Source organism: Ursus americanus, chromosome 8, assembly GCF_024610735.1.
Source record: "Ursus americanus isolate L20-20 chromosome 8, mUrsAme1.1.p, whole genome shotgun sequence".
Classification (NCBI taxonomy): Eukaryota; Metazoa; Chordata; class Mammalia; order Carnivora; family Ursidae; genus Ursus; species Ursus americanus.
In genome coordinates, this window is record NC_142134.1 from 79776888 (window position 1) to 79795496 (window position 18609).

General features: G+C 57.0%; 1 protein-coding gene across 4 annotated transcripts in view; it reads left to right on the forward strand.

Annotated features, from left to right (window-relative positions):
* SORCS2 (sortilin related VPS10 domain containing receptor 2) overlaps nucleotides 1–18609 on the forward strand; it is a 451416-nt gene that overhangs the window by 180095 nt on the left and 252712 nt on the right. For all 4 annotated transcript variants that reach the window (XM_087864306.1, XM_087864305.1, XM_087864307.1 and 1 more), the window contains exon 2: nucleotides 2343–2410. In XM_087864306.1, coding sequence (XP_087720432.1) covers nucleotides 2343–2410 — 68 coding nt within the window. The remainder of the gene's footprint in view (nucleotides 1–2342; nucleotides 2411–18609) is intronic.

The window sequence follows — 18609 nt, forward strand, 5'->3', positions numbered from 1 at the left end:
ACCATCACAGAGGGAGCTGGGTGTTCCTTCCTCGCGGCAGGGCGGGAAACTGAGGTACACCGGGCTTGGAGGGGCCGACTCTGAAGCAGAGGGCTCCTTCTGCCACCAGCTGCAGAGTCAGGGGCACCTGCCAGGCTCCCCCAGGGCTGACCCCTCTTGGGTGGCTCCTTGTCTCAGCCCCGGGCGAGGACGGCCCCCGTCCCTGGCCTCCGGCGGCCAAACTCTCTTTCAGCTTCATGGGTTGTGGAGGGGCCAGCAGAGTGATTCTGTCCCCTACACAAGAGTGGACGGTGCATACTCTTGATGGCAGAGGGGGACTTGTGAGTGGACGGCCAGAGCAGGGGGACGGGGCCCTTGCCCAGGCCACTCGCCTCTCCTGGCTCCATTGCCTTCTTCATGTCAGCAGGAGCCGTGCCCAGCGCTGGGACATGAAGCAAGACACAGTCCCCTCCCCCAAAGGGCTCATTACCAAGTGGTGGGAACAGGCCCCAGGAGCAGTCCAGAGGGGAGAGCACAGGGTCTGGGGGAGTGTGGGGGGCACTGAACCAGGGGAGGGGTCTGGGAGTCTTCCTGGAGGGGCTGTCAGTTAGACTGAGGTCTGAGAGTCGAGGAGGAATTACCCAAGGAGTTCGGGGTGGCGGCGGAAAGAGGGTCCCAATGGCCTGGGAGTGTTGGTGCTCCGAGTGAAGGGGGTGGGCCTAAGGGGAGAGCCCCGCCCAGAAGGGGGTGGGGGGCACTAGCCCTGCCCGGAGATGGACCGCAGGGCAGGACTAATCCCAGCAGCAGAAACCACTGGACAAGGAGCTCTGCCCACAGAAGGGCCCGAGCCCCTTGTTAGGGGGTGAGCTCCCCACCCCTCGAAGTGCGTGGGCAAGGCTGAAATGGCTGCGGCTTGAGAAGGATGTTGGGTTGAGGATTTCACCCTGGAGGGGCTGGATTAAACCAACTTTGAGGTCCCTTCCAGCTGTCACACTCTGGCTCCTCGAAATCCCCTCTGGGAACAGCGAGACCATAAAATATAAATCAATAGGTTACAAATACGCTTGTCTCCGGCACGTCCAGGCCCTGTCACTCTGCCTGCCTCCCTCGGTCTCCAGAGGATCTGCGCTCGGCTCGGCCGCCCGAGAGCCTGGCAGGAGAAAGTCGCTTTGTTCCCCAGCAAGGCCGGGCCGATCGCGGCTCCTCAGACGAGGCGTCGAGTTTGTTTCTGATCACTGCTGCCTCCAGGACGCACGCTGTCCGGCTGCGGCTGGCGTCCCCTCCTCCTGCCTTCCCTGCTTTCATCACTGGGGAAAGGAAGATCAGCCAGGCTGTGTCTGGGGGCAGCCGTGCCCCCAGACCCGAGAGTGAAGGAGGTCGTGCTGGTGTCAGGAAACCAAATGGGGGACGGCCGGTGTGGTGACCCCAAATTAACCGGGCTAACGGCTCTGCTGGCAGCAGGGGGGTGTTCCCAGTTACCTCCCAGGGTTCCCATGGCAATGGGAGTGTTAGGAGCAGCTAATAGGGATTGGCAGCGAGTGAAATGAAATTTGATGTACGAGAAAATGCATTGGCCGGTGAAGTAATTGGGGAGAAGGTGCTTTCCCCGCCGGGCAGGCAAATCCTCGCTTCCTTTCTGTTGTTCTTGCTTCTTCGTGAGTCCGCGAGAACTTTCGGGGGCTCTTAAACCCGGGCGTTTTCATCAGTACGCGCAGTTGCCTCTTCTGCGGGGCTGTGGGTGGGACAGGCTTGGTCACGCGGGGCCCAGTGCGTGTGATGAATCGTTCACCAGCCTCGAAACAGCGTGTGTGCCTTCGATGGCGTGCGGCCCCCCGCCGGCCCGCTGGGCTGTCCTCGGGCCTTCCACACCCTGTCGCTGGCTCCACCGTCAGCTAGCGCTCGGATGGGAGTTACCACAGCCCGCGCCCCGTGGCCTCCGTTTGTCTTGAGTGTAGCCCCGGCGGCTGTTCTCGGCTGTTCTCCGAGTCCCCATCTTCGGAAGCCTTGTCCAGTGCGTTCTCTGCCCAGCGTGCGGCCACCCCCTTGGCTGCCCCTTTGGTCCCAGCTTGAGATGGTTCAGGGCTGGGTTTGAATGTTTCCTGGCAGCTGCCGGGGGACACTCGCGGGATTGGGATGTTCCCAAAGTCACTGTGAAGAATGGAGTGACGTTTCAGAGCAGACGTCCTTGTGTCTAGGCGCTCTGCTGCAGGGTGGCTGGAGCCCCCGGGAAAGCCCGACAGAGAGGCCCAGGCAGCTGATGCTCGACACAACACCCCAAATCCTGGCTGTGGGGCGCCCGTCCTTAGATCCTTCCGTCAGAGCCTCCAAACCCACTGACTTCTGTCTCTCTGTTGCCACCACAGGTGATCCTAATCCTGACGAAGTATTACCATGCAGACATGGGGAAGGTTCTGGAAAGTTCTCTGTGGCGGTAAGTCACCCCCAGGGTGGGCCTTTCTCCTTATGCACCTGCACATCTCCCTGGGCTGAGGGCCGAGACCCCCACGCCCTGTGAGTTGATGGTCTCCCAACTTCGTTTTGGCTACACAATGTGTGTAGGAGACATGGAGGGCGATTGAGGGTTTCGTTGGTGGGCACACCCGGCCCTGGAGAAGACACAGCCCTTTAGAAAGCGTCTTCTCTGGCTTTTCACTCTGGGTTCCCACCCCCCTTTCTTCTCTCCTCCGTGGAGGAAGAGGGTTTGCACTGTGAATTCGGGTCCGTGCACAAATGGCCCCCGCCCGTGCCCCGGACTTCAGACACAGCTCCTGGAGTGTACCAAGTGCGCTGATTACCCTCATTGTTCGGATGTGGTTCTTTCTTCCTGGCTCAGCTGAGAGCTTGGTAAATAAATGACCCACCGGCGACGGGGGATGTCTCTTTATACGTGAGATGTGGATTCGGCCCAAGAACATTAAGCAGCGCCTTTGATGTTTTAAACGAGGTGGGAGAGAAGGTTTGGGAAATCATTTCGGTTATTCTCGTCTTCGATATTTGCACCTGCTCACCCAGGAAGGGGGACGGGAAGCTCCCAGCGTCCTGCGCTGTCCTTTCAAAGCTTTCCTCCGGCGTGGATTCTGTTTCCTCCAAGCACCATTTGCCGCTCCCACGTTCTCTGGGTGTTGAGCCGTTTTGGTTTTCAAGATGTGTTTCTCAAGCAATAATTAATTCATTTTTCTATCTGAAATCTGTAAAGAAACACCCAAACCTGCTCATCAGGACTCCGTAGCGTGTGTGCGGCCCCATCGCGTTGGTTTACTTTGGGCTTTTGGCTCTCCTTCCAGGGCAGGAACGTGATGATTGATTCTGTTGTTCTTGTTGGGGAAGTTCCACGATGCTTTGGGGGTGTTGAAATGGCACCTCGAGCTGGGTCCTTTCCTTGCTGTATGAGGGTTGCTGTCACCTTGGGGCCAGCTGGCATGGTCACTGGCGGTCCTGATGGCGCCCAGTCTGGGGAGTAAGCCCGCGTGCTGCCCTGCGTTTTTTCTTACCCCTCCAGCCTGAGCACCTTTGCTAGTTGGCACCTCTTGGCCGGGTGCGCCCCGCGGATGCCCCAGCCTGCCCCCACGTTCCCCCACCAGCCTCGGGGAAAGGAGTCCGCGTCCTGTGAGGAGGACAGGTGTTGTCCTGCCCGCCCCCATGACCTCATGTGTCGGTGGATTTTCAACTTGTGCCTCGAAGCAGCTCACCCACCAAGAAGACGTAGGAGGGTTGCTTTCAAAATGCTGTTCAGTGTCGGGGGAGGCGCTCGGCATTTGGGATGAGAGCAGAAAATGGCCCGAACACTTGAGGGTTTGTGTTCTAGGACTGCTTTCGGGGCGAGGCCCCCAGGAAGGGCTGGCCCATGGAGGGCCTTCCCCTGGCTAGGTGGATGGTCCAAGAACGGGTGCCCGGGCTACACAGTGAACAGAGGCGCCTGAGTCTTCTCTTCCCCCAGGCAGAATTCTGTAGTCCCCTTGTCGGCCCCACCTGCTGTAAGCCGGCCAAGTCCTAAAGGGGTGGGCTCTTCCTTCCTCAGCACCTGCTGGCCGTCCCTTGCACTGGGGGTCCTCCGCTCTCGGCAGCATCTCCGCAGGCCCCACACGGAGGAAACGGGGGTGTTGTAAATGTCGTTTTGACAGCGAACAGTCCTCCCCAGTGTGATCCATGCCCACGGGACAGAGCTGCCCATCCTCGTGGGGGACACGGTGGGAATGGTGGCTTTGGGCCAGTCCCATGGCGTGGGGGCCAGGCCTTCTTGCTTACGGGCTCCAGACTCAGATTCTTCAGACGCAAGTAGAGAAGCCGAGAGAGAGGCCAGCCACCCACCTCGGGACTGCTCCGACAGGGGCTCGCTCTGCTCTGCCCTGAGCCTCAGGGCCTGACCTGTCCTTGCCTGAGAGAGTGTGCGTGCCCAGCGAGCTGACCTGGGACGTCCCTGCAACGGTATATGGTCTCGATGGAGTTTTTCTCCAAAGCAAATCAGCCGACTTTAATTCTCTGTGTTCTCATCACGGTGCACAGACATTTTCTCTCCTTTATTAAAAATACGTGCAAAGGCATTAGTCATGTCAGGATCACCCCCTCCCCGTTCAGCGCCATTCCTTCTTCTGTTTATCTTTCTCACGCGGACGTATTTATAAAGTCAGACGTGGATAAACTTTCGCATTCTCCTTTCTTCATGCATCTGTTTCCAGTGGGTCCCGTTGGCCCGCGTCCGCATCAGCGCGCTCCGGGGCCACGAACTCGCGCCGGAGTGGGTTTCTTCGGACGCTAAGCCACGCCGCTGCTGTAAAACACGGAGACGTGTGGTTTTCCTCCTCCTTTTGTTCCCTGGGCAGAATCTCGGGGAGCAGTGACCGAGCCGGAGAGCGAGCCCGAGGGTGAGCGGTTCCCGGCGGGCTGGCCTGCACCTGCTGGGCCCCGCGGCGCATGGCCGCTCTCCTTTGTGTCCCGGGGTTCCTGGCGAGGGCCAGCAGCTTCTGTGTTTAACTGCCACTCACACTTGGCCTTGCGAGGATGGTCAGCTCGTGTCCTCTCCATTTTGGGACTCGGGTGAGCATCTTTAGAAGTGGAAGGATTGCCACTGCTCTTCGTGGGGGCGCCACGCCTCTGCCGTCTGCCGCTCAAAGCCCGCGTGGATGGGGGCTGGCAGAGCCCGTGCCTGGAGCGAATGTATTGAAGCCCCCTCAGGGGACGCGTCCCCTGACCCCCCAAGGAGTCTCTTCTGAGGTCGCCATCAATACATTTTTAATGACAGGAATGGTATTAACATTCTGGAAATAGCTCCCCGAAATCTAAGCTGAGTGCATCTGTAATTGTCCCGCATTTCATGGGCCACACGTCAGCAGCATCTCCCTCACTCCCCGAGCTGGCTTCGCTGATCCAACAGCCTGCCCCTTACTTCGGGGTGGGGCCGCAGCGAGCCCCTCCCTGGGAGAGCCACAGGTTGGCTTCAGAGCTGGTCCCCCACCAGCACCTTCTGTCCTGGAGCCCCAGGGCAGTTAGCAACAGGAGGAGGAGGGGCACTCTCGCTCAGACCAGCCAGCCGGGCACTCACCTGATGTCCAGTCTGTGGGAAGGTCCTGGGGCCGCTGGAGCAAAGGATGACAGCAACAGGAATTTGTTCTCTCCCAGCCCCGGAGGCCAGAGCCTAGAGGGAGGTGTGGGCGGGGCCGGGTTGCCCCTGGGACTCCAGAGCAGGGTCCTTCCTGCCTCTTCCAGCTCCTGGGGCTGCGGGCACTGCAGGCCCTGTCCCCGCGGCCTCTCTGTGTGTCCATCTCTGCGTGTGCCTTATGAGGACACTTACTGTTGGATTGAGGGCCCACCTGGGTGATCCGGGGTGATCTCCTCTCAAGAGCTCTAACTCAATTACATCCACAGCCACCGCTTTTCCAAATGAGGCTGTGCACTGTCCCTGGAGGTCGGTCATGGACACATGGGTTTGGCTCCGCCATTCCGCTCCCTGCATGGTCATCTCCTCTCTGGCCACACCGCCCAGATCTGACTTCCTAAATGACTCTTGCACCTGCGTCTGGTTCTCCACCCTCAGCCGTGCTCCCTTTCTACCGCTTCATCCTTGGTGGGATTCTGTAGCCCGTCCCAGCTCCTCCCCCTCTCCCCCTGCTGCCCCTCTAGCCCCTCCAGCCTCTCCCCTTCCAAGGCTCCAGGGACTTGAGATGCACGCTCGCCCGCAGTCTGGTCCTGCTCACTTGTCCCTGGTGGCTTCCCAAGGCTGACAGCTGTGTGTCCCAGCTGGTCCCGTCCCAGCGCGGGGAGTTCGCGGGCAGAGCCGGAAGCTACAGCGGCAGGTGTGGGAGAGCACGGGTGCTCTCGGTCCGGCAGAGTGGATGTGCATTTCGTGTCCACTCCGTGGTAGAGCCGTAGCGGTGTCAAGGTGAAGAGAAATAGTGTTTGGAATACGAAACTAACAACGACCTGATCTGTGAAGGCTCCCATGCCCCCATACCCACCCGCCAGAGGATGTCGCTCGGTTCTTCTCCTGGTTCGGGGCTGTCCCCCAGATGCTGGCAGACATCGGGTGGCCAACGGGAACTGAGGGGGTTCCCAGGACGCTGGGCCAGCAGCTTGACAACTGAGACTATTCCTGGGCAAAGAAACGAGGGGCACCTCTGAAACAGTGGAGGCCGAGTCCCCAGCCGAGCCTGCCCGGGCCCACAGCCTGGAGCAGGGGTTGGCCACTGCCTGCTTGACCGGCCTCTGCAGGAAGCCGTTGAGACCTTGTTCTCCTGGATGATGCCCCACCCACAAAGGTCTTTCTGTTCGAGTTCTATATGGGACCTGGGCCTTGTACGTAAGAACGTAAGATTTTTCACACCATTCCAGACCGGTTTTTGCCCCCTTAAGGGTGATCTCATCCCCAGCAAAGTCTGTCTCCTGAAGAGGGGTGGCGTTCTCATTCCCAGGACCGTGGGAGTCACGTGGTGGTCCCGTTAAAGTTCAGGTTCTGGTTCCTGGGTCAGGGCTGGGGCCCGGGGCTCTGCACTGCCTGCAGGTTCTGGGTGATGCAGTGTTGCCGGCCCACGGGGCACACTGGGGGGAGCAGGACCCTCCCGGTTTTGGGGTCACCTGGGAGGCTTAGCGATGCCGGGGTGCCCCACGTGGGCCACACTGGGCGCGGTCAGGTCTATGGCAGGGCAGACGGTCGGGAGCTCCCGCGTGGTGCTGTTGTCCAGCCCGGGCTGGATCTGGAGAGGCCCGTTTGGTGTCACCTCAGCTGAATCCCAAATGGCCAGTGAGGCTCATCGATGCTCTCGGGAAGGTGGCTGCAAGCCACGGAGGTTTGAGCGAATTACAACGTGTAGATAACGGGGTTCTCAGTGGGAGGCACAAGGGTCACTTAGAAAGCTCTCACGGACTGCTGCCACTCGGGCCGGGCCTTGGACGATGCAGACTCAGTGTGGAGACTCCCCGGAAGCTCCCAGGTGGGAGCTGCCCCAGGCCGGGTGGACTTAGCACATTTCCTTTCAGGCTTCGCTGGGCACTCAGGTGTCCCGGTCTGCGTCCGTAACAGGTGCCCACACGCTGCCGTGGGTGCTGGGCCAGAGACCACACTGAGTCGCCTGGGGTTCCACTGCTTGGGAGTGAGGCTTAGCTTCCTGCAGTGGCTTCCCCAGGGACTGGGATAAGCCACGTCCCCTGGCTCCTACCCACTCCCCATCCTGGCTCCTCCCGCGAGGGGCAGTGCCTGTTGGGGCTGCCTGCCTGGCGTGCACTTGGCACTGACCCTCAGGTACTGGCCCCTCGTGGACATTTAGTCTCAGTCTGAGCCTCTTTTCTTCGAAGAGACCACCCACCACTCAGGGTAGAGCGGCCCCAGGCATTCCTCATCACATCTCTCCTTGAACGTGGGAGTTCTTGGGTCTGGTTTGTCCCCTCTCCCTGCACCCAGAACGTATGCTGACTGAGGACAGAGCCCCGTTGGGTCCACCTTTTTTTTTAAAGATTTTATTTATTTATTTGACAGAGAGACAGCCAGCGAGAGAGGAAACACAAGCAGGGGGAGTGGGAGAGGAAGAAGCAGGCTCCCAGCGGAGCAGGGAGCCCGATGTGGGGCTCGATCCCAGGACCCTGGGATCACACCCTGAGCTGAAAGCAGACGCTTAACGACTGAGCCACCCAGGCGCCCCCAGTTGGGTCCACTTTGATGATCACTGGATGCCCTGCATTTTTCACAGATCTGCTATAGGCCGGGCATCGGGTGCATGGACGGACTGATGGATGATAGGTGGACAGATGGCCATGCGAATGGATGGGTGGATGAATGGATGGGTGGAGGTATGGTGATATGGTTCTTGGGAAATAGTCATGTGATCTAGGGAACGCTTTACGTCTGTGGGGCCATCCTAGGGGACGGTGTAGGGGCCAGGAGCACCGAGTTGGCTCTGATGGAGGGGACTGGGAGCGTCCTGAGTCAGGGAGCAAGTGGATCTTGGCCCACCTTTCAATGCCCCGCCTCTCTCTGCCGTGTCGCAGCCCCTGGGACGGCCTGCAGCCTCACACTGAGTGTGGCTGTGGGCAAAGCCATGTGAAATGGCAGTCCCAGGCCCATAGCCCGCTTGACACTGTGACTGCCCCATCTCTGAACCGGGATGGTGTGAAGGCCACGCCAGCCCTACTGTTCCTCTGGCACGTATGGCCTTGGGCAGGACCTTCAGCCAGGGGCAACCGTGGGAATCCTGGGGTGGGCCTGGGTCTCAGCTTTTCTCCCCGAGTGACTTGGTGGCATCCTCTCCGTCTGGTGGTTCTCTTCCTTCGATACGGAATTAATCATGAGATCTCTAATGTATGCAGGGATCCTAGAATGGACTGGGTACCGTGAGTTGGAGATGGTCCAGTGCTCACCAAGTAATCCAAGCGTTTCCTTCCTTCGCCAGCCCCCCCGCGGGTGGTTATTTTGGGGTCATCTGGGGGGTGTGGGCCAGTGGATGATGAGTGGGAACAGTATTGGTGAAGCCACGGAAGCTTAAGGCTTTAGCTGTTATCAGAACAGAGCCTGGGCTCCAATACGGGTCCCTCGCCGTCACAGATGTTAATTTTTTTCCTGTCTGGGATCTCTATCTCTTCAAGAAATGTACCCTTACAGATTCTGATCAAGCCCGGCTCTCTGCTCCCTCCTCCCATCCCCCGCACCCTGCCAGCGCCCACCCGGAAGAAACCACCAGCTTGAACTTGGTGGGGGTCATCCCGAGTGTGCACTCCGTGTTAACTCCGCATGTGTGTGTCCGCAACCGACGTGTTCTACTTTTTAGCATGTTTTAAAAATTGATGTAAACGGCATCACGCTGCCTTTTGAAATCTGATTTATACTCCCAGCTCGGTTTGGTAATTTATCCGTGCCGCACACGTGAGCTGGCTGATCTGTGCGTCCCCCTGCTGTGGGAGCATCGGGGTTTTTCTCCCCCCAGATTTTGTCATTCCCATCAGGGCTGCTGCGAGCGTCCACACCTGCGTCTCAGCTTCCTCGTCCTCTTGCTGCCAGTCTGTCTGCGGGGTGATGCCCGCTCCGCATCTCTGTCATCGTCAGACCTCACGTGTCCGGACTCAGGCGGGTGTGAGAGTGTACACTGGTGTGGTTTTATTTTGCATCTTTGTGTTTCTTTGTGGGCCTGAACCTACTTTCCTTTGTTTATTGACTAGTCAAGTTTCCTCCCCTGGGCTTTACCTGCTTCTGTCCTACATCTTTTTCCTTTGGGTTGCTCAACTTTTTCTTAAACCCTGCGTCTCCGCTGCAGATCGCCCAGGTGCTCTCCAGCACCCTTGATTCTAAGAGGCTCGTCCTCAGAGTGTGTCTTGAGCTCCCAGCATGTGCTGCTCATTCTTTCCCAACAGCTTCTTTTTTTTTTTTTTAAGATTTTATTTATTTATTTGGGGGAGAGAGAGAGAGAGAGAACAAGTGGGGGGGGTCAGAAGGAGAGGGAGACTCCCTGCTGAGCACAGAGCCCATCTCAAGGCTTGATCCCAGGACCCCAGGATCGTGACCTGAGCATAAGGCAGGTGCTTCACCGACTGAGCCACCCGGGCACCCCTCTTTCCAGTAGCTTCTAAGAACCATCCCTCTTATGAGTGTTTTTCTTTGCTGTGTTATTTGTTGTGTGCAGTTCTTAGAAGAGTATTTCTGTGGGGTGGTGTATTAGTCAGCTATGGTGCAACAGTGCTGCGTAACAAGTCACCCCAAACTCAGTGGCATGTGCCGTGTACTTATCCTCACACCCCTGGGTTGACTGGTTTGGCCGCCTTGCTCAGGGCACGGATGGGCAGCTCTACTTCAGGCCGCGGGCTGGCGGGCATGGCCTGCTCCCTCTGTGTTTGTTCTGGGACCTGAGCCGACGGGATGGAGGCTGGGAGGACACATTCTTCCCATGTACCACGCTGCAACTCAAGAACCAAGCCAACCACACAAGTGCATTCGTGGCTTCTGCCCACGTCACATTTGCTAGAATTCCATTGACCAAAGCAACTCACAGGGTCCAACCCAACACCAACGGGGGAGGGGAGAGGAGCAAAGTCAGTGTTTGCTGAATGACAATGTGAAGTCTCACATAGGTCATAGGTGTTTCCAGAAAATGCATGCTTTGTGGTCCTGTAAGTTTGATAAACATTCTTAGGTTGAAAACCAACCAGGTTTCTTTGTAGTAGGACCTTGGGAGGGTCTGACACACCGATGTACATTGTACGTCTCCAGAAGGAGCTGGGGAGGCGTTTTCCCATCTCAGCTGAGACCATCATCTTTCATCTTGATTTTATTTAAATGTCATTTCATTTTAAATTTAAATTAAATCAAATTAATTTTAATTTTATTTTATGTATGCATTTTAATATTTATGTATTGTTTTATTTTGGTTCTGCTGAGCATGTCCCGGGACTGGTTCTCCTTGGCTCACACTTTGGGAAGCTCTGTTTCAGATCCTGCGTTCTGGTGGAGCTGGTGTTTGAGATTTTCTGATCACTTCTGTTCACGTTTCATGTTACTGCGTTGTTACTGCATCCTACTTAAAATCAGATTTGGTTCTGTGGTCCTGCGATGTCTCCCTCGCTCTCCATCTTTAATATGTAGAATTTTAGCATTCCATGTTGTGAACACAGGGTCTGGGGAGGTTGAGCAGTGACCCCAGCCGTCCGAGGGCCTCGCGACGTGTGCTAACACAAAGCAGCATCAAGGTCCTTCCCTGCAGACAGGATGACGGTCAGGGTGGGGATATCCGCGTGGCTCAATGTCCCAGGGTGAGGTGGACAGAGACGGTGCGCAGCGTGCTTCCCGAGCCGACGACAGTCCCTCGGGCCCCGAGCATCAGGGCGAACAAGGACCCATGTGCCAATAGAGGCCTTGTCGGAAGGTGGTGCTGGGGGCAGGTCTGCAGCCACAGCCTCCAGCGGGTGAATTATAAAGACAGGATGTACTTTGCCCTTTGGTGGCCCGGAAAGCGTGGGGATTTTGGAGAGGCGGTCTTAGACCTCAAGGGGCTTCCCCCCGAGGCTAACCTTGGGCCTGGCTGCTGCGTGGTCCGTGCCCCGCACACATCAATCATGCTTCTGTTCGGGCTCCGAGACTTCCCTGCCTCGCATCCTCTCCCGTCCAACCTGAGCCAGAGGTGGCAACGGTGCAGGCCTCCAGGCTGCGACAGCAAGGACGGCAGCTAATGCGTGGACGCTTGGCACTCAGTGGGTGTCCTTCCTCCCCGGGGGGCTTTCCTCCCTCCCCGCCGGCCTCTCCAGGCGACGGCTTCAGCATCACCATGCAGGTCTGAGTTTGATTTAATCAAGACCCAGAGGAGATAGGGATCAAGGCAGGCGCTGACTTAAAAGCTTTCAGGGTTTGAGTCTATTCAATAAATAATTCGATTTGAATCAACAGTTTGATGAGGTCAGGCTCTGAGGCCTTGAGGTGCCTGTAAAATATTCTGGAACAAGATTCGGAGTGGCTGGAAGGTCACAGGACGTTTAAAGAAATCCTTGAGTATCCCCAGCCCCCAAGCCTCTTCTCCCTCCCTCTGCTCTCGCTCAGATACTGGCTCCCCCTGCTCCAGGCCCCCTGAGGACCCCTCCCAGCCAGTGATGACTGGCTTCTCTGCCTGCTGGCCATCCTCCTCCTTCCTCCCCTCCGCCAACCACTTCCCTTGCTTCCTTCACCTCTCCCCACCATCACCCACTCATCCATCCATCCCCCTTCTATCTGTCTATCCTTCATCCATTGATCTATCCATCTCCTGCGTATCCAACCCCTGTCCACCCACCAGTGCCCCACACCCATCTATCTATCTGTTCATCCATCCATCCATCCATCCATCATCCACCCACCCACCCTGTATCCATCCCATGTCCACCCGCCAACCCCCCACACCCATCTATCCATCTGTTCATCCATCCATCCATCCATCCATCATCCACCCACCCACCCTGTATCCATCCCATGTCCACCCGCCAACCCCCCACACCCATCTATTCATCCTTTCATCTGTCCTCCACCCCATGTGTCTGTCCCCTGTCCACCCACCAACACCCTACACCTGTCTGTCCATCTATCCATCTATCCATCCATCCATCCATTCATCCATCCATCTATCCTCCACCCACCCTGTATTCATCCCCTATCCACCCACCAACCTCCATCCATACATCCATCCATCCTTCTATCCCCCCTTATCCATCCCCTGCCCACCCACCAACCCCCCCATCCACCCATTCTTCCGCCCATCCATCTTCCATCCCCCATGTATCCGTCCCTTACCCACCAGCTTCCCCATTCTCTCATCCAACCATCCAGGTTCTGGGTTTGAGTAAGGCATGGTAAAGAACCCCTAAGACCCAGTTTAATAAAGGGTACAAACAAGCAAATGACCCGGGGTGATGACATATAATCTGCACCATGATGAAGCTGAGAGAACCAGGGAGCATTAGCTGCCTGCACTTAGTTGGTTAGAGGGAGTGGTGGCCAAGGAGGACTTCCTGGAGGAAGGTCCCATCCTGGGGCACCTGTACCGTGTCCCTGTTCTTCCAGGCAGCTCTCCCTGCACGGTGCCTCCGCGTGGCTGTGTCCACTACTGGCCTCATGTGTGCTCACCCTCAGCAGCCCCAGCCCGTGTCCCCCCAGCTCTGCCAGCCCGGGCAGTGCGCCCCAGCAGTCCTTCAGTGACCCAAGGCTGCCTTAAGGAAGTATGGCTGCTGGCCTTGGCAGGTGACAGGAACATGCTGGTCCTCTCCAGCCTGGTCAAGCCTGAGTCCAGCTTCCTGGGTGGAGCCTGCCCTTGGGGAGCCACATGCCATCTGGGCTTGCCTCTCGTCCTTCCTGTGGTTTCGTCCCTCCCACTCTCTCCTGCGTCCCACTTCTGCGACCCCATTCCTGCAGGCTGGAAAGGCCAGCCCCAGGCTCTGGAAGAGTCCAGGGAAGATGTAGATGTGAGCAGACAGCACACAGGCCCCCAGCTTCTTCGGGACGGCCCTACGCCACCTGCCCCGGGCAAGACATTTGTTCTGAGTGGAGCTCTTGCAGCGGTGGTGATGGACAGCCGCGCCGTGAAGGCCACCCTGTGCATGTGAGCCCACAGCATGGCCTCCCAATCCCTAGGATCCTTCCAGAGAAATGGGGGACAGGGGCTCAGTGGGGAAGGGCAGCCTGTGAATTTGGGGTCCTGATCTGATTGTTGGGCCTGCATTTAGCCGAGGGCCGTCTCTTTGGTCCTCAGGACCCTCACAGGTTCTCCCTCTAGAGCACACCCCCAGCCCCACCTGCAAAGGGCCTCCGTGGCCTCTGCCCTGCCTGGCCTCCCTGGGGACAGCCTCCATAAGAACTCTACCCTGCTTCCCGGCCCTGTCCCTGCTGTGTGCAAATGTCCCCTCCCCAGCTGGGCCAGACACCTCCCCTGGGCTCTCCCAGACCCTCTCCCACGCCCACTGCTCATCTCCTCTTGGGGTCAGGGTTCCTGTGTTCTCCACCTGGTGGACGCTCTGGAACGGACTCAGGCCCCGGGGTTTACTGAGAGGGATCAGCATCTGCGAAACTCTGCACGTGGCAGTAACTTCGCATTCCCTCAACCGGGAGGCTGCGTGCCGCCATCCACCCTGAAAGATGTTCTTGAGGGAGACCTGGGTGTCTCAGTCGGTGAAGCGTCTGCCTTCAGCTCAGGTCATGATCTTGGGGTCCTGGGATCGAGTCCCCCATCAGGGCTCCTTGCTTAGTGGGGAGTCTGCTGCTCCCTCTCCCTCTACCCCTCTTCCCTGCTTGTACTCTCTTGCTCTCTCTCTAAAAAAAAAGTCTTTTTAAAAAAGAAGTTCTTGATAAGGATGTTGCTAAATGCTTCTCCAAAAATTCTCCCTAAAAAAATCTTATTTTAAAAAATTATAATCTACGATTATCATAGAAATTTTGGAAACCATAACACACACGAGGCATAAAAACAATCCCGCGTTAACCCACCTTAAGAGATCACAGCTGCTAATATTTGAGATGAATGTTCTCACTAGTCTTTTTCAGATGCAAATGTATACGTTTTTCTAAATCTTAGATCCCAATTTAATGTTATGTCTTAAACATTTTCCTGTGCTCCTGCGTATTTTCCAACTGCTGTTTTTAGTGGCCCCATAATAAACTCTCAGCAGAAGGAGGTATTATTTATTTAACCAAATCCTTGTTTTCAGACATCGGTATCATTTTCAATTTCCAGCCGTGTAAAGACGTATAAAGCAGACTGCGGTGACGCCCTCCGCGCATTGTCCCCACGTCTCTGAGGACTTCTGTAGGCTCAACTCCCGAGCACGGGCTTCCTCTCATGCTGTCGGATCACAGGGTGCTGGGACCTCCGCGTGCGTTTGAGCCTGGAGGTTTGTTTTGGAGGCTGTTATTGGTGCCTGGGGGGGGGCAGGGAGGCCGGGGAGAAATACAGCACCATTTAGGCAGGAGGTGATGAGATCGTGCCGGGAGAGCTGCCTGCTGTTCTGGCGCAAATACTCCGCCAGCTAAGGAAAGCCGAGGCGGCAAGGCCAGGGTGCGCTGTCGTCCTGTGCACCCCATGAGTGGGTGGAGGCCACTGACCTTGACCGGCCGGAGCCCCATCACTTCCCAGGTGTTTCTTGAGGTCCTGCGATGTGTCAGGCACTGTTCTAGGCATCAGAGACTAAGAACGAATGGAACACAGGTGTCTGCCATCTGGACGTCACCGAGCCGTGGGAGAACAGGGGATCCGGGGTGGGGTCCCCTGGTATGTGAAATACTGTGAGGCCTGGCCGAGCCTCAGGGGCTGTGGTGTCCTGGCTTGCTGGAGGTGTGGGGACAGCGTCCCATAAAAGAGACCTTGGAAATGGGTTCTGAAGGATGAATAGAAGTTCGCCCGGCAGAAAGGGGAGGTGAAGCAGGGGACAGGAATCAAGGCAGGAGGAGAGGCAGGCAGTGGCGTAGAGACGGGGGATGCCCAGGGTTGGGGAGAGTCCCCCGAAAGTAGCCAGGCTGGCGCATTCATACATTCATTTTCTTTTGCTGCTGCAACGAATTATCACACACCTAGTGGCTTCAAACAACCCAGATTCATTACCATGTAGTTCTGGAGGCCACGAACGGGAAATGGGCCCCACTGGCTAAAACCAAGCGTTCCTTCCTGAGACGTTAGGGGAGAATCTGGATGCTGGCGTTTTTGCAGCCACAAGAGGCCCTGTGCTTGAGTTGGCTCGTGGCCCCTCCTCCGCCCTCCCTGCCCAGCATGGCCTCTCTCTGGCTCCTCTTTTATTTCCTGTCTTTCTCTGACCATAGTTTGGGCAGGTCCTCGCTTTCAAGGAGCCATGTAACTAGATCGGGCTCACTGGGAGAGTCCAAGAAGATGCCCCGTCTCAAAGTTCTCAATTTAATCGCATCAGCAAAGCCCGTTTTGCCCATAAGGTGGCATTTGCTCAAGGATGTGGACGTGTTTGGGGGTCTGTTTTTCTGTTCAGCACAGTGGGCGTGAAGGCATCCAGAGATGGTGGCCCTTCGGTTGTCTCTGGGTCTCTGGTCTGTTGAAAGCCTGACTGGGCCACCCTCATGAACCCAAAATATTAAGACACATTTTCAGATAATTAAATACTATAAATGTTTCTTGAGCATCCTCTTGGTGCCGGCACGTTGCCATGCCTTCGGACTGGCCATGAATGAGACAGCAGCCTTGTTAGGGAGGAAGCGACTGATGGCGGGACCCACATCTGCTGTGGAGCCACCTGCAGGAGAGGGCAACTGGCCATTTCGGAGGAGGTGATATCTGAACTGGGCTTGGAAGGATGAATAGGAGTTTTCTAGGCAGACATGCAGGGGAAAGGCATTCTAGATAGAGGGAACATTTCCTGTGGAAACACGGAGGCACGGGCCAGCCTGGTGGGAGGAATCCTAAGAAGTTGGGAGGGGCTAAACTGTGAGGTGGTCAGAGAATGATGGGAGACAAGGTTGGGGGGCCAGTGAGGGTTGGGGCGCCAGTGAGGCCAGGAGCCCTGTATGCATGAACAGGAGGGTCGGACTCTGTCCTGTAGGCGGTGGGGAGCGAGGCACGGGATTGTGGTTTGGATCAAGCACATGGCTGCAGCATTGGTGGGGACAGTGGGGGAGCAATCTCGTGGTGTGGGGAGGCCCACTGGCAGAGTGGAATATGGAGAGGGGGAGACCATGAGGCCTCATCCCTCCTCGCCCCTCCAGGACCCAGTTGAGTGCAGAGCCCGTCTGGGGCGGGCACCGAGTGTGCCATTCTTTCCCCCACTCTTATCCCACACCCCTTCCTCCCCCTGCCCGGCCCCGCCCCTGCCTTTCCCTGCGGTCTACAGAAGAGCAGAGCTGGATCCCCTGCCCTTTGCATTAAAATCTCACTCTGCCCTGGAGATTTATTGCATTTTAATAAAACTCCCTGAGTGGGAAACATATGAAAACACTATCTTTGTTTTCTATTATGTAATAAACCTTGCTTGAGTGCGCTTTGAAGGATGGGGCCATAAACCTGTTTACAGAGCGAACAGCGTCCAGGGGACATGCTGGTGGCCGAGGGGCATCCCGGGGTTCTCCAGCTCTGCCGTCGTTAGCTGGGGCCAGGACAGTCAGTCCGTTTCTCTGAGCCCTGGCTTCCTCGTCCACGAAGAAGGAGCTGCGGGGTCAAGCACGATACTCTTGGTAAAGTTCGCTGACACGAGGGCCCAAGGTTTAGCTGTTTTTATTTTGCTGTGACTGTTCTTTGGCTCAGAGGTGAACACTAACATTTGTTATATTTGGGAACACTACGGGCACCCCAATTCTGGATGTCCCAGCTCTGCCATTCACAAGTGGACCTGGGCAAGTCACTCGCTTGTCTGAACCCATTCGCCCACTTGTAAAATGGGTCTGTTTCCTCCCAGAGCTCTGCTGAGGAGGGTGGCAGTTACTGCGGGCACCTTGCAAGGGGCCCACTCTTCCTGGGCATGACCTGTGACCTCTGTTACAACTCCTGATGTCTGTTCCCTGCGGTCCCTGTCGTCAGACTGATGCCAGGCCTGGAGGAGAAGGAATAGCATCTTTCCGTTCCATGGGGAATGAGCTGAAGGGTGGCCCCTGAGCCAGCCTTGGGTGAAGAAGAGTTGGCAGAGGCTCCCCAGGGCCGGTGGGAGAGGACTGGGGGGAGAGGCCTCTCAAGGGCCCTGGTGCTCAGCGCGTCTTCAGCTGATGGCGCGGGAATGTACAGGAGTAAGTAAGTGGACAGGGGAAGGTCCTAGAAGCTGAGTTTCAGGACTGGTGTCACATAATCAGACATGAGTTGGTGCCATCAGCTGGAACCCTTACTGATCTGAAACATTGTCACTCTTCCCTCCTGTCCCCTCCTCCCTCCTGTCCCCTCCCTCCCTTGTCCCCTCCCTCCTGTCCCCTCCTCCCTCCTGTTCTCTCCCTCCTGTCCCCTCTCTCCCTCCTGTCCTCTTCCTCTTGTCCCTTCCATCCCTCCTGTCCCCTCCCTCCCTCCCTTCTGTCCTCTCCCCTCTGTCCCCTCCCTCCTGTCCGCTCCTCCCTCTCCCCCTTTGCTCCCTCTCTTCAGTGAGTTTTTCGGAGCACTGAGCACATTCTGGACGCACCCCTTGGCTCTGGGAACTGAGAACTGAATGAGAGTCTCGCGGCCTCTGCCCCACGGGCTCCTGTGCTCCTGCACTTCCTCTCTTCTCCTGGAGATAGCGTGACAGGTGGCCGAGAACACAGGCTGTTCAGAGTGATGACTAGTCCCTCCTGGCTCTGTCTTATTAGCTGTGCGGCCTTGGGGAAGTCCCTCCCCCTCTCTGAGCCCAGGTTAGCTCCGCATGGGTCAGGCGGGATAACAGCATCTCCTGGGTCGGCCTCCTCGTCAGAGCCACCGTCCTGACAGCCTTGTGTCACCAGCCCTACGTGTTAGGTGCAGTTTCTCTGTGGTGTTGATCATAGTCTCTCAGGATCTAAGTGCAGTATTTGTAATGCTGTTATTTTAATCAAGTCCTCATTTCCAAACCTTGGTGGTGTTTCTTCCTGTATGGCGCGTCTGTGCCGGGCACAGGCGGGAGGGAGCCGTGTCCTTGCCTGGGCTCCGCTCTTGCCAGAGGGCCTAGAACAGTGCCTGGTGCACAGGAGCTCTCTGTCCATGGAGTTGAAAGCAGAGACTGGACATTTGGTTTGGCTGGTCTGCGAGCTGCTCTGGG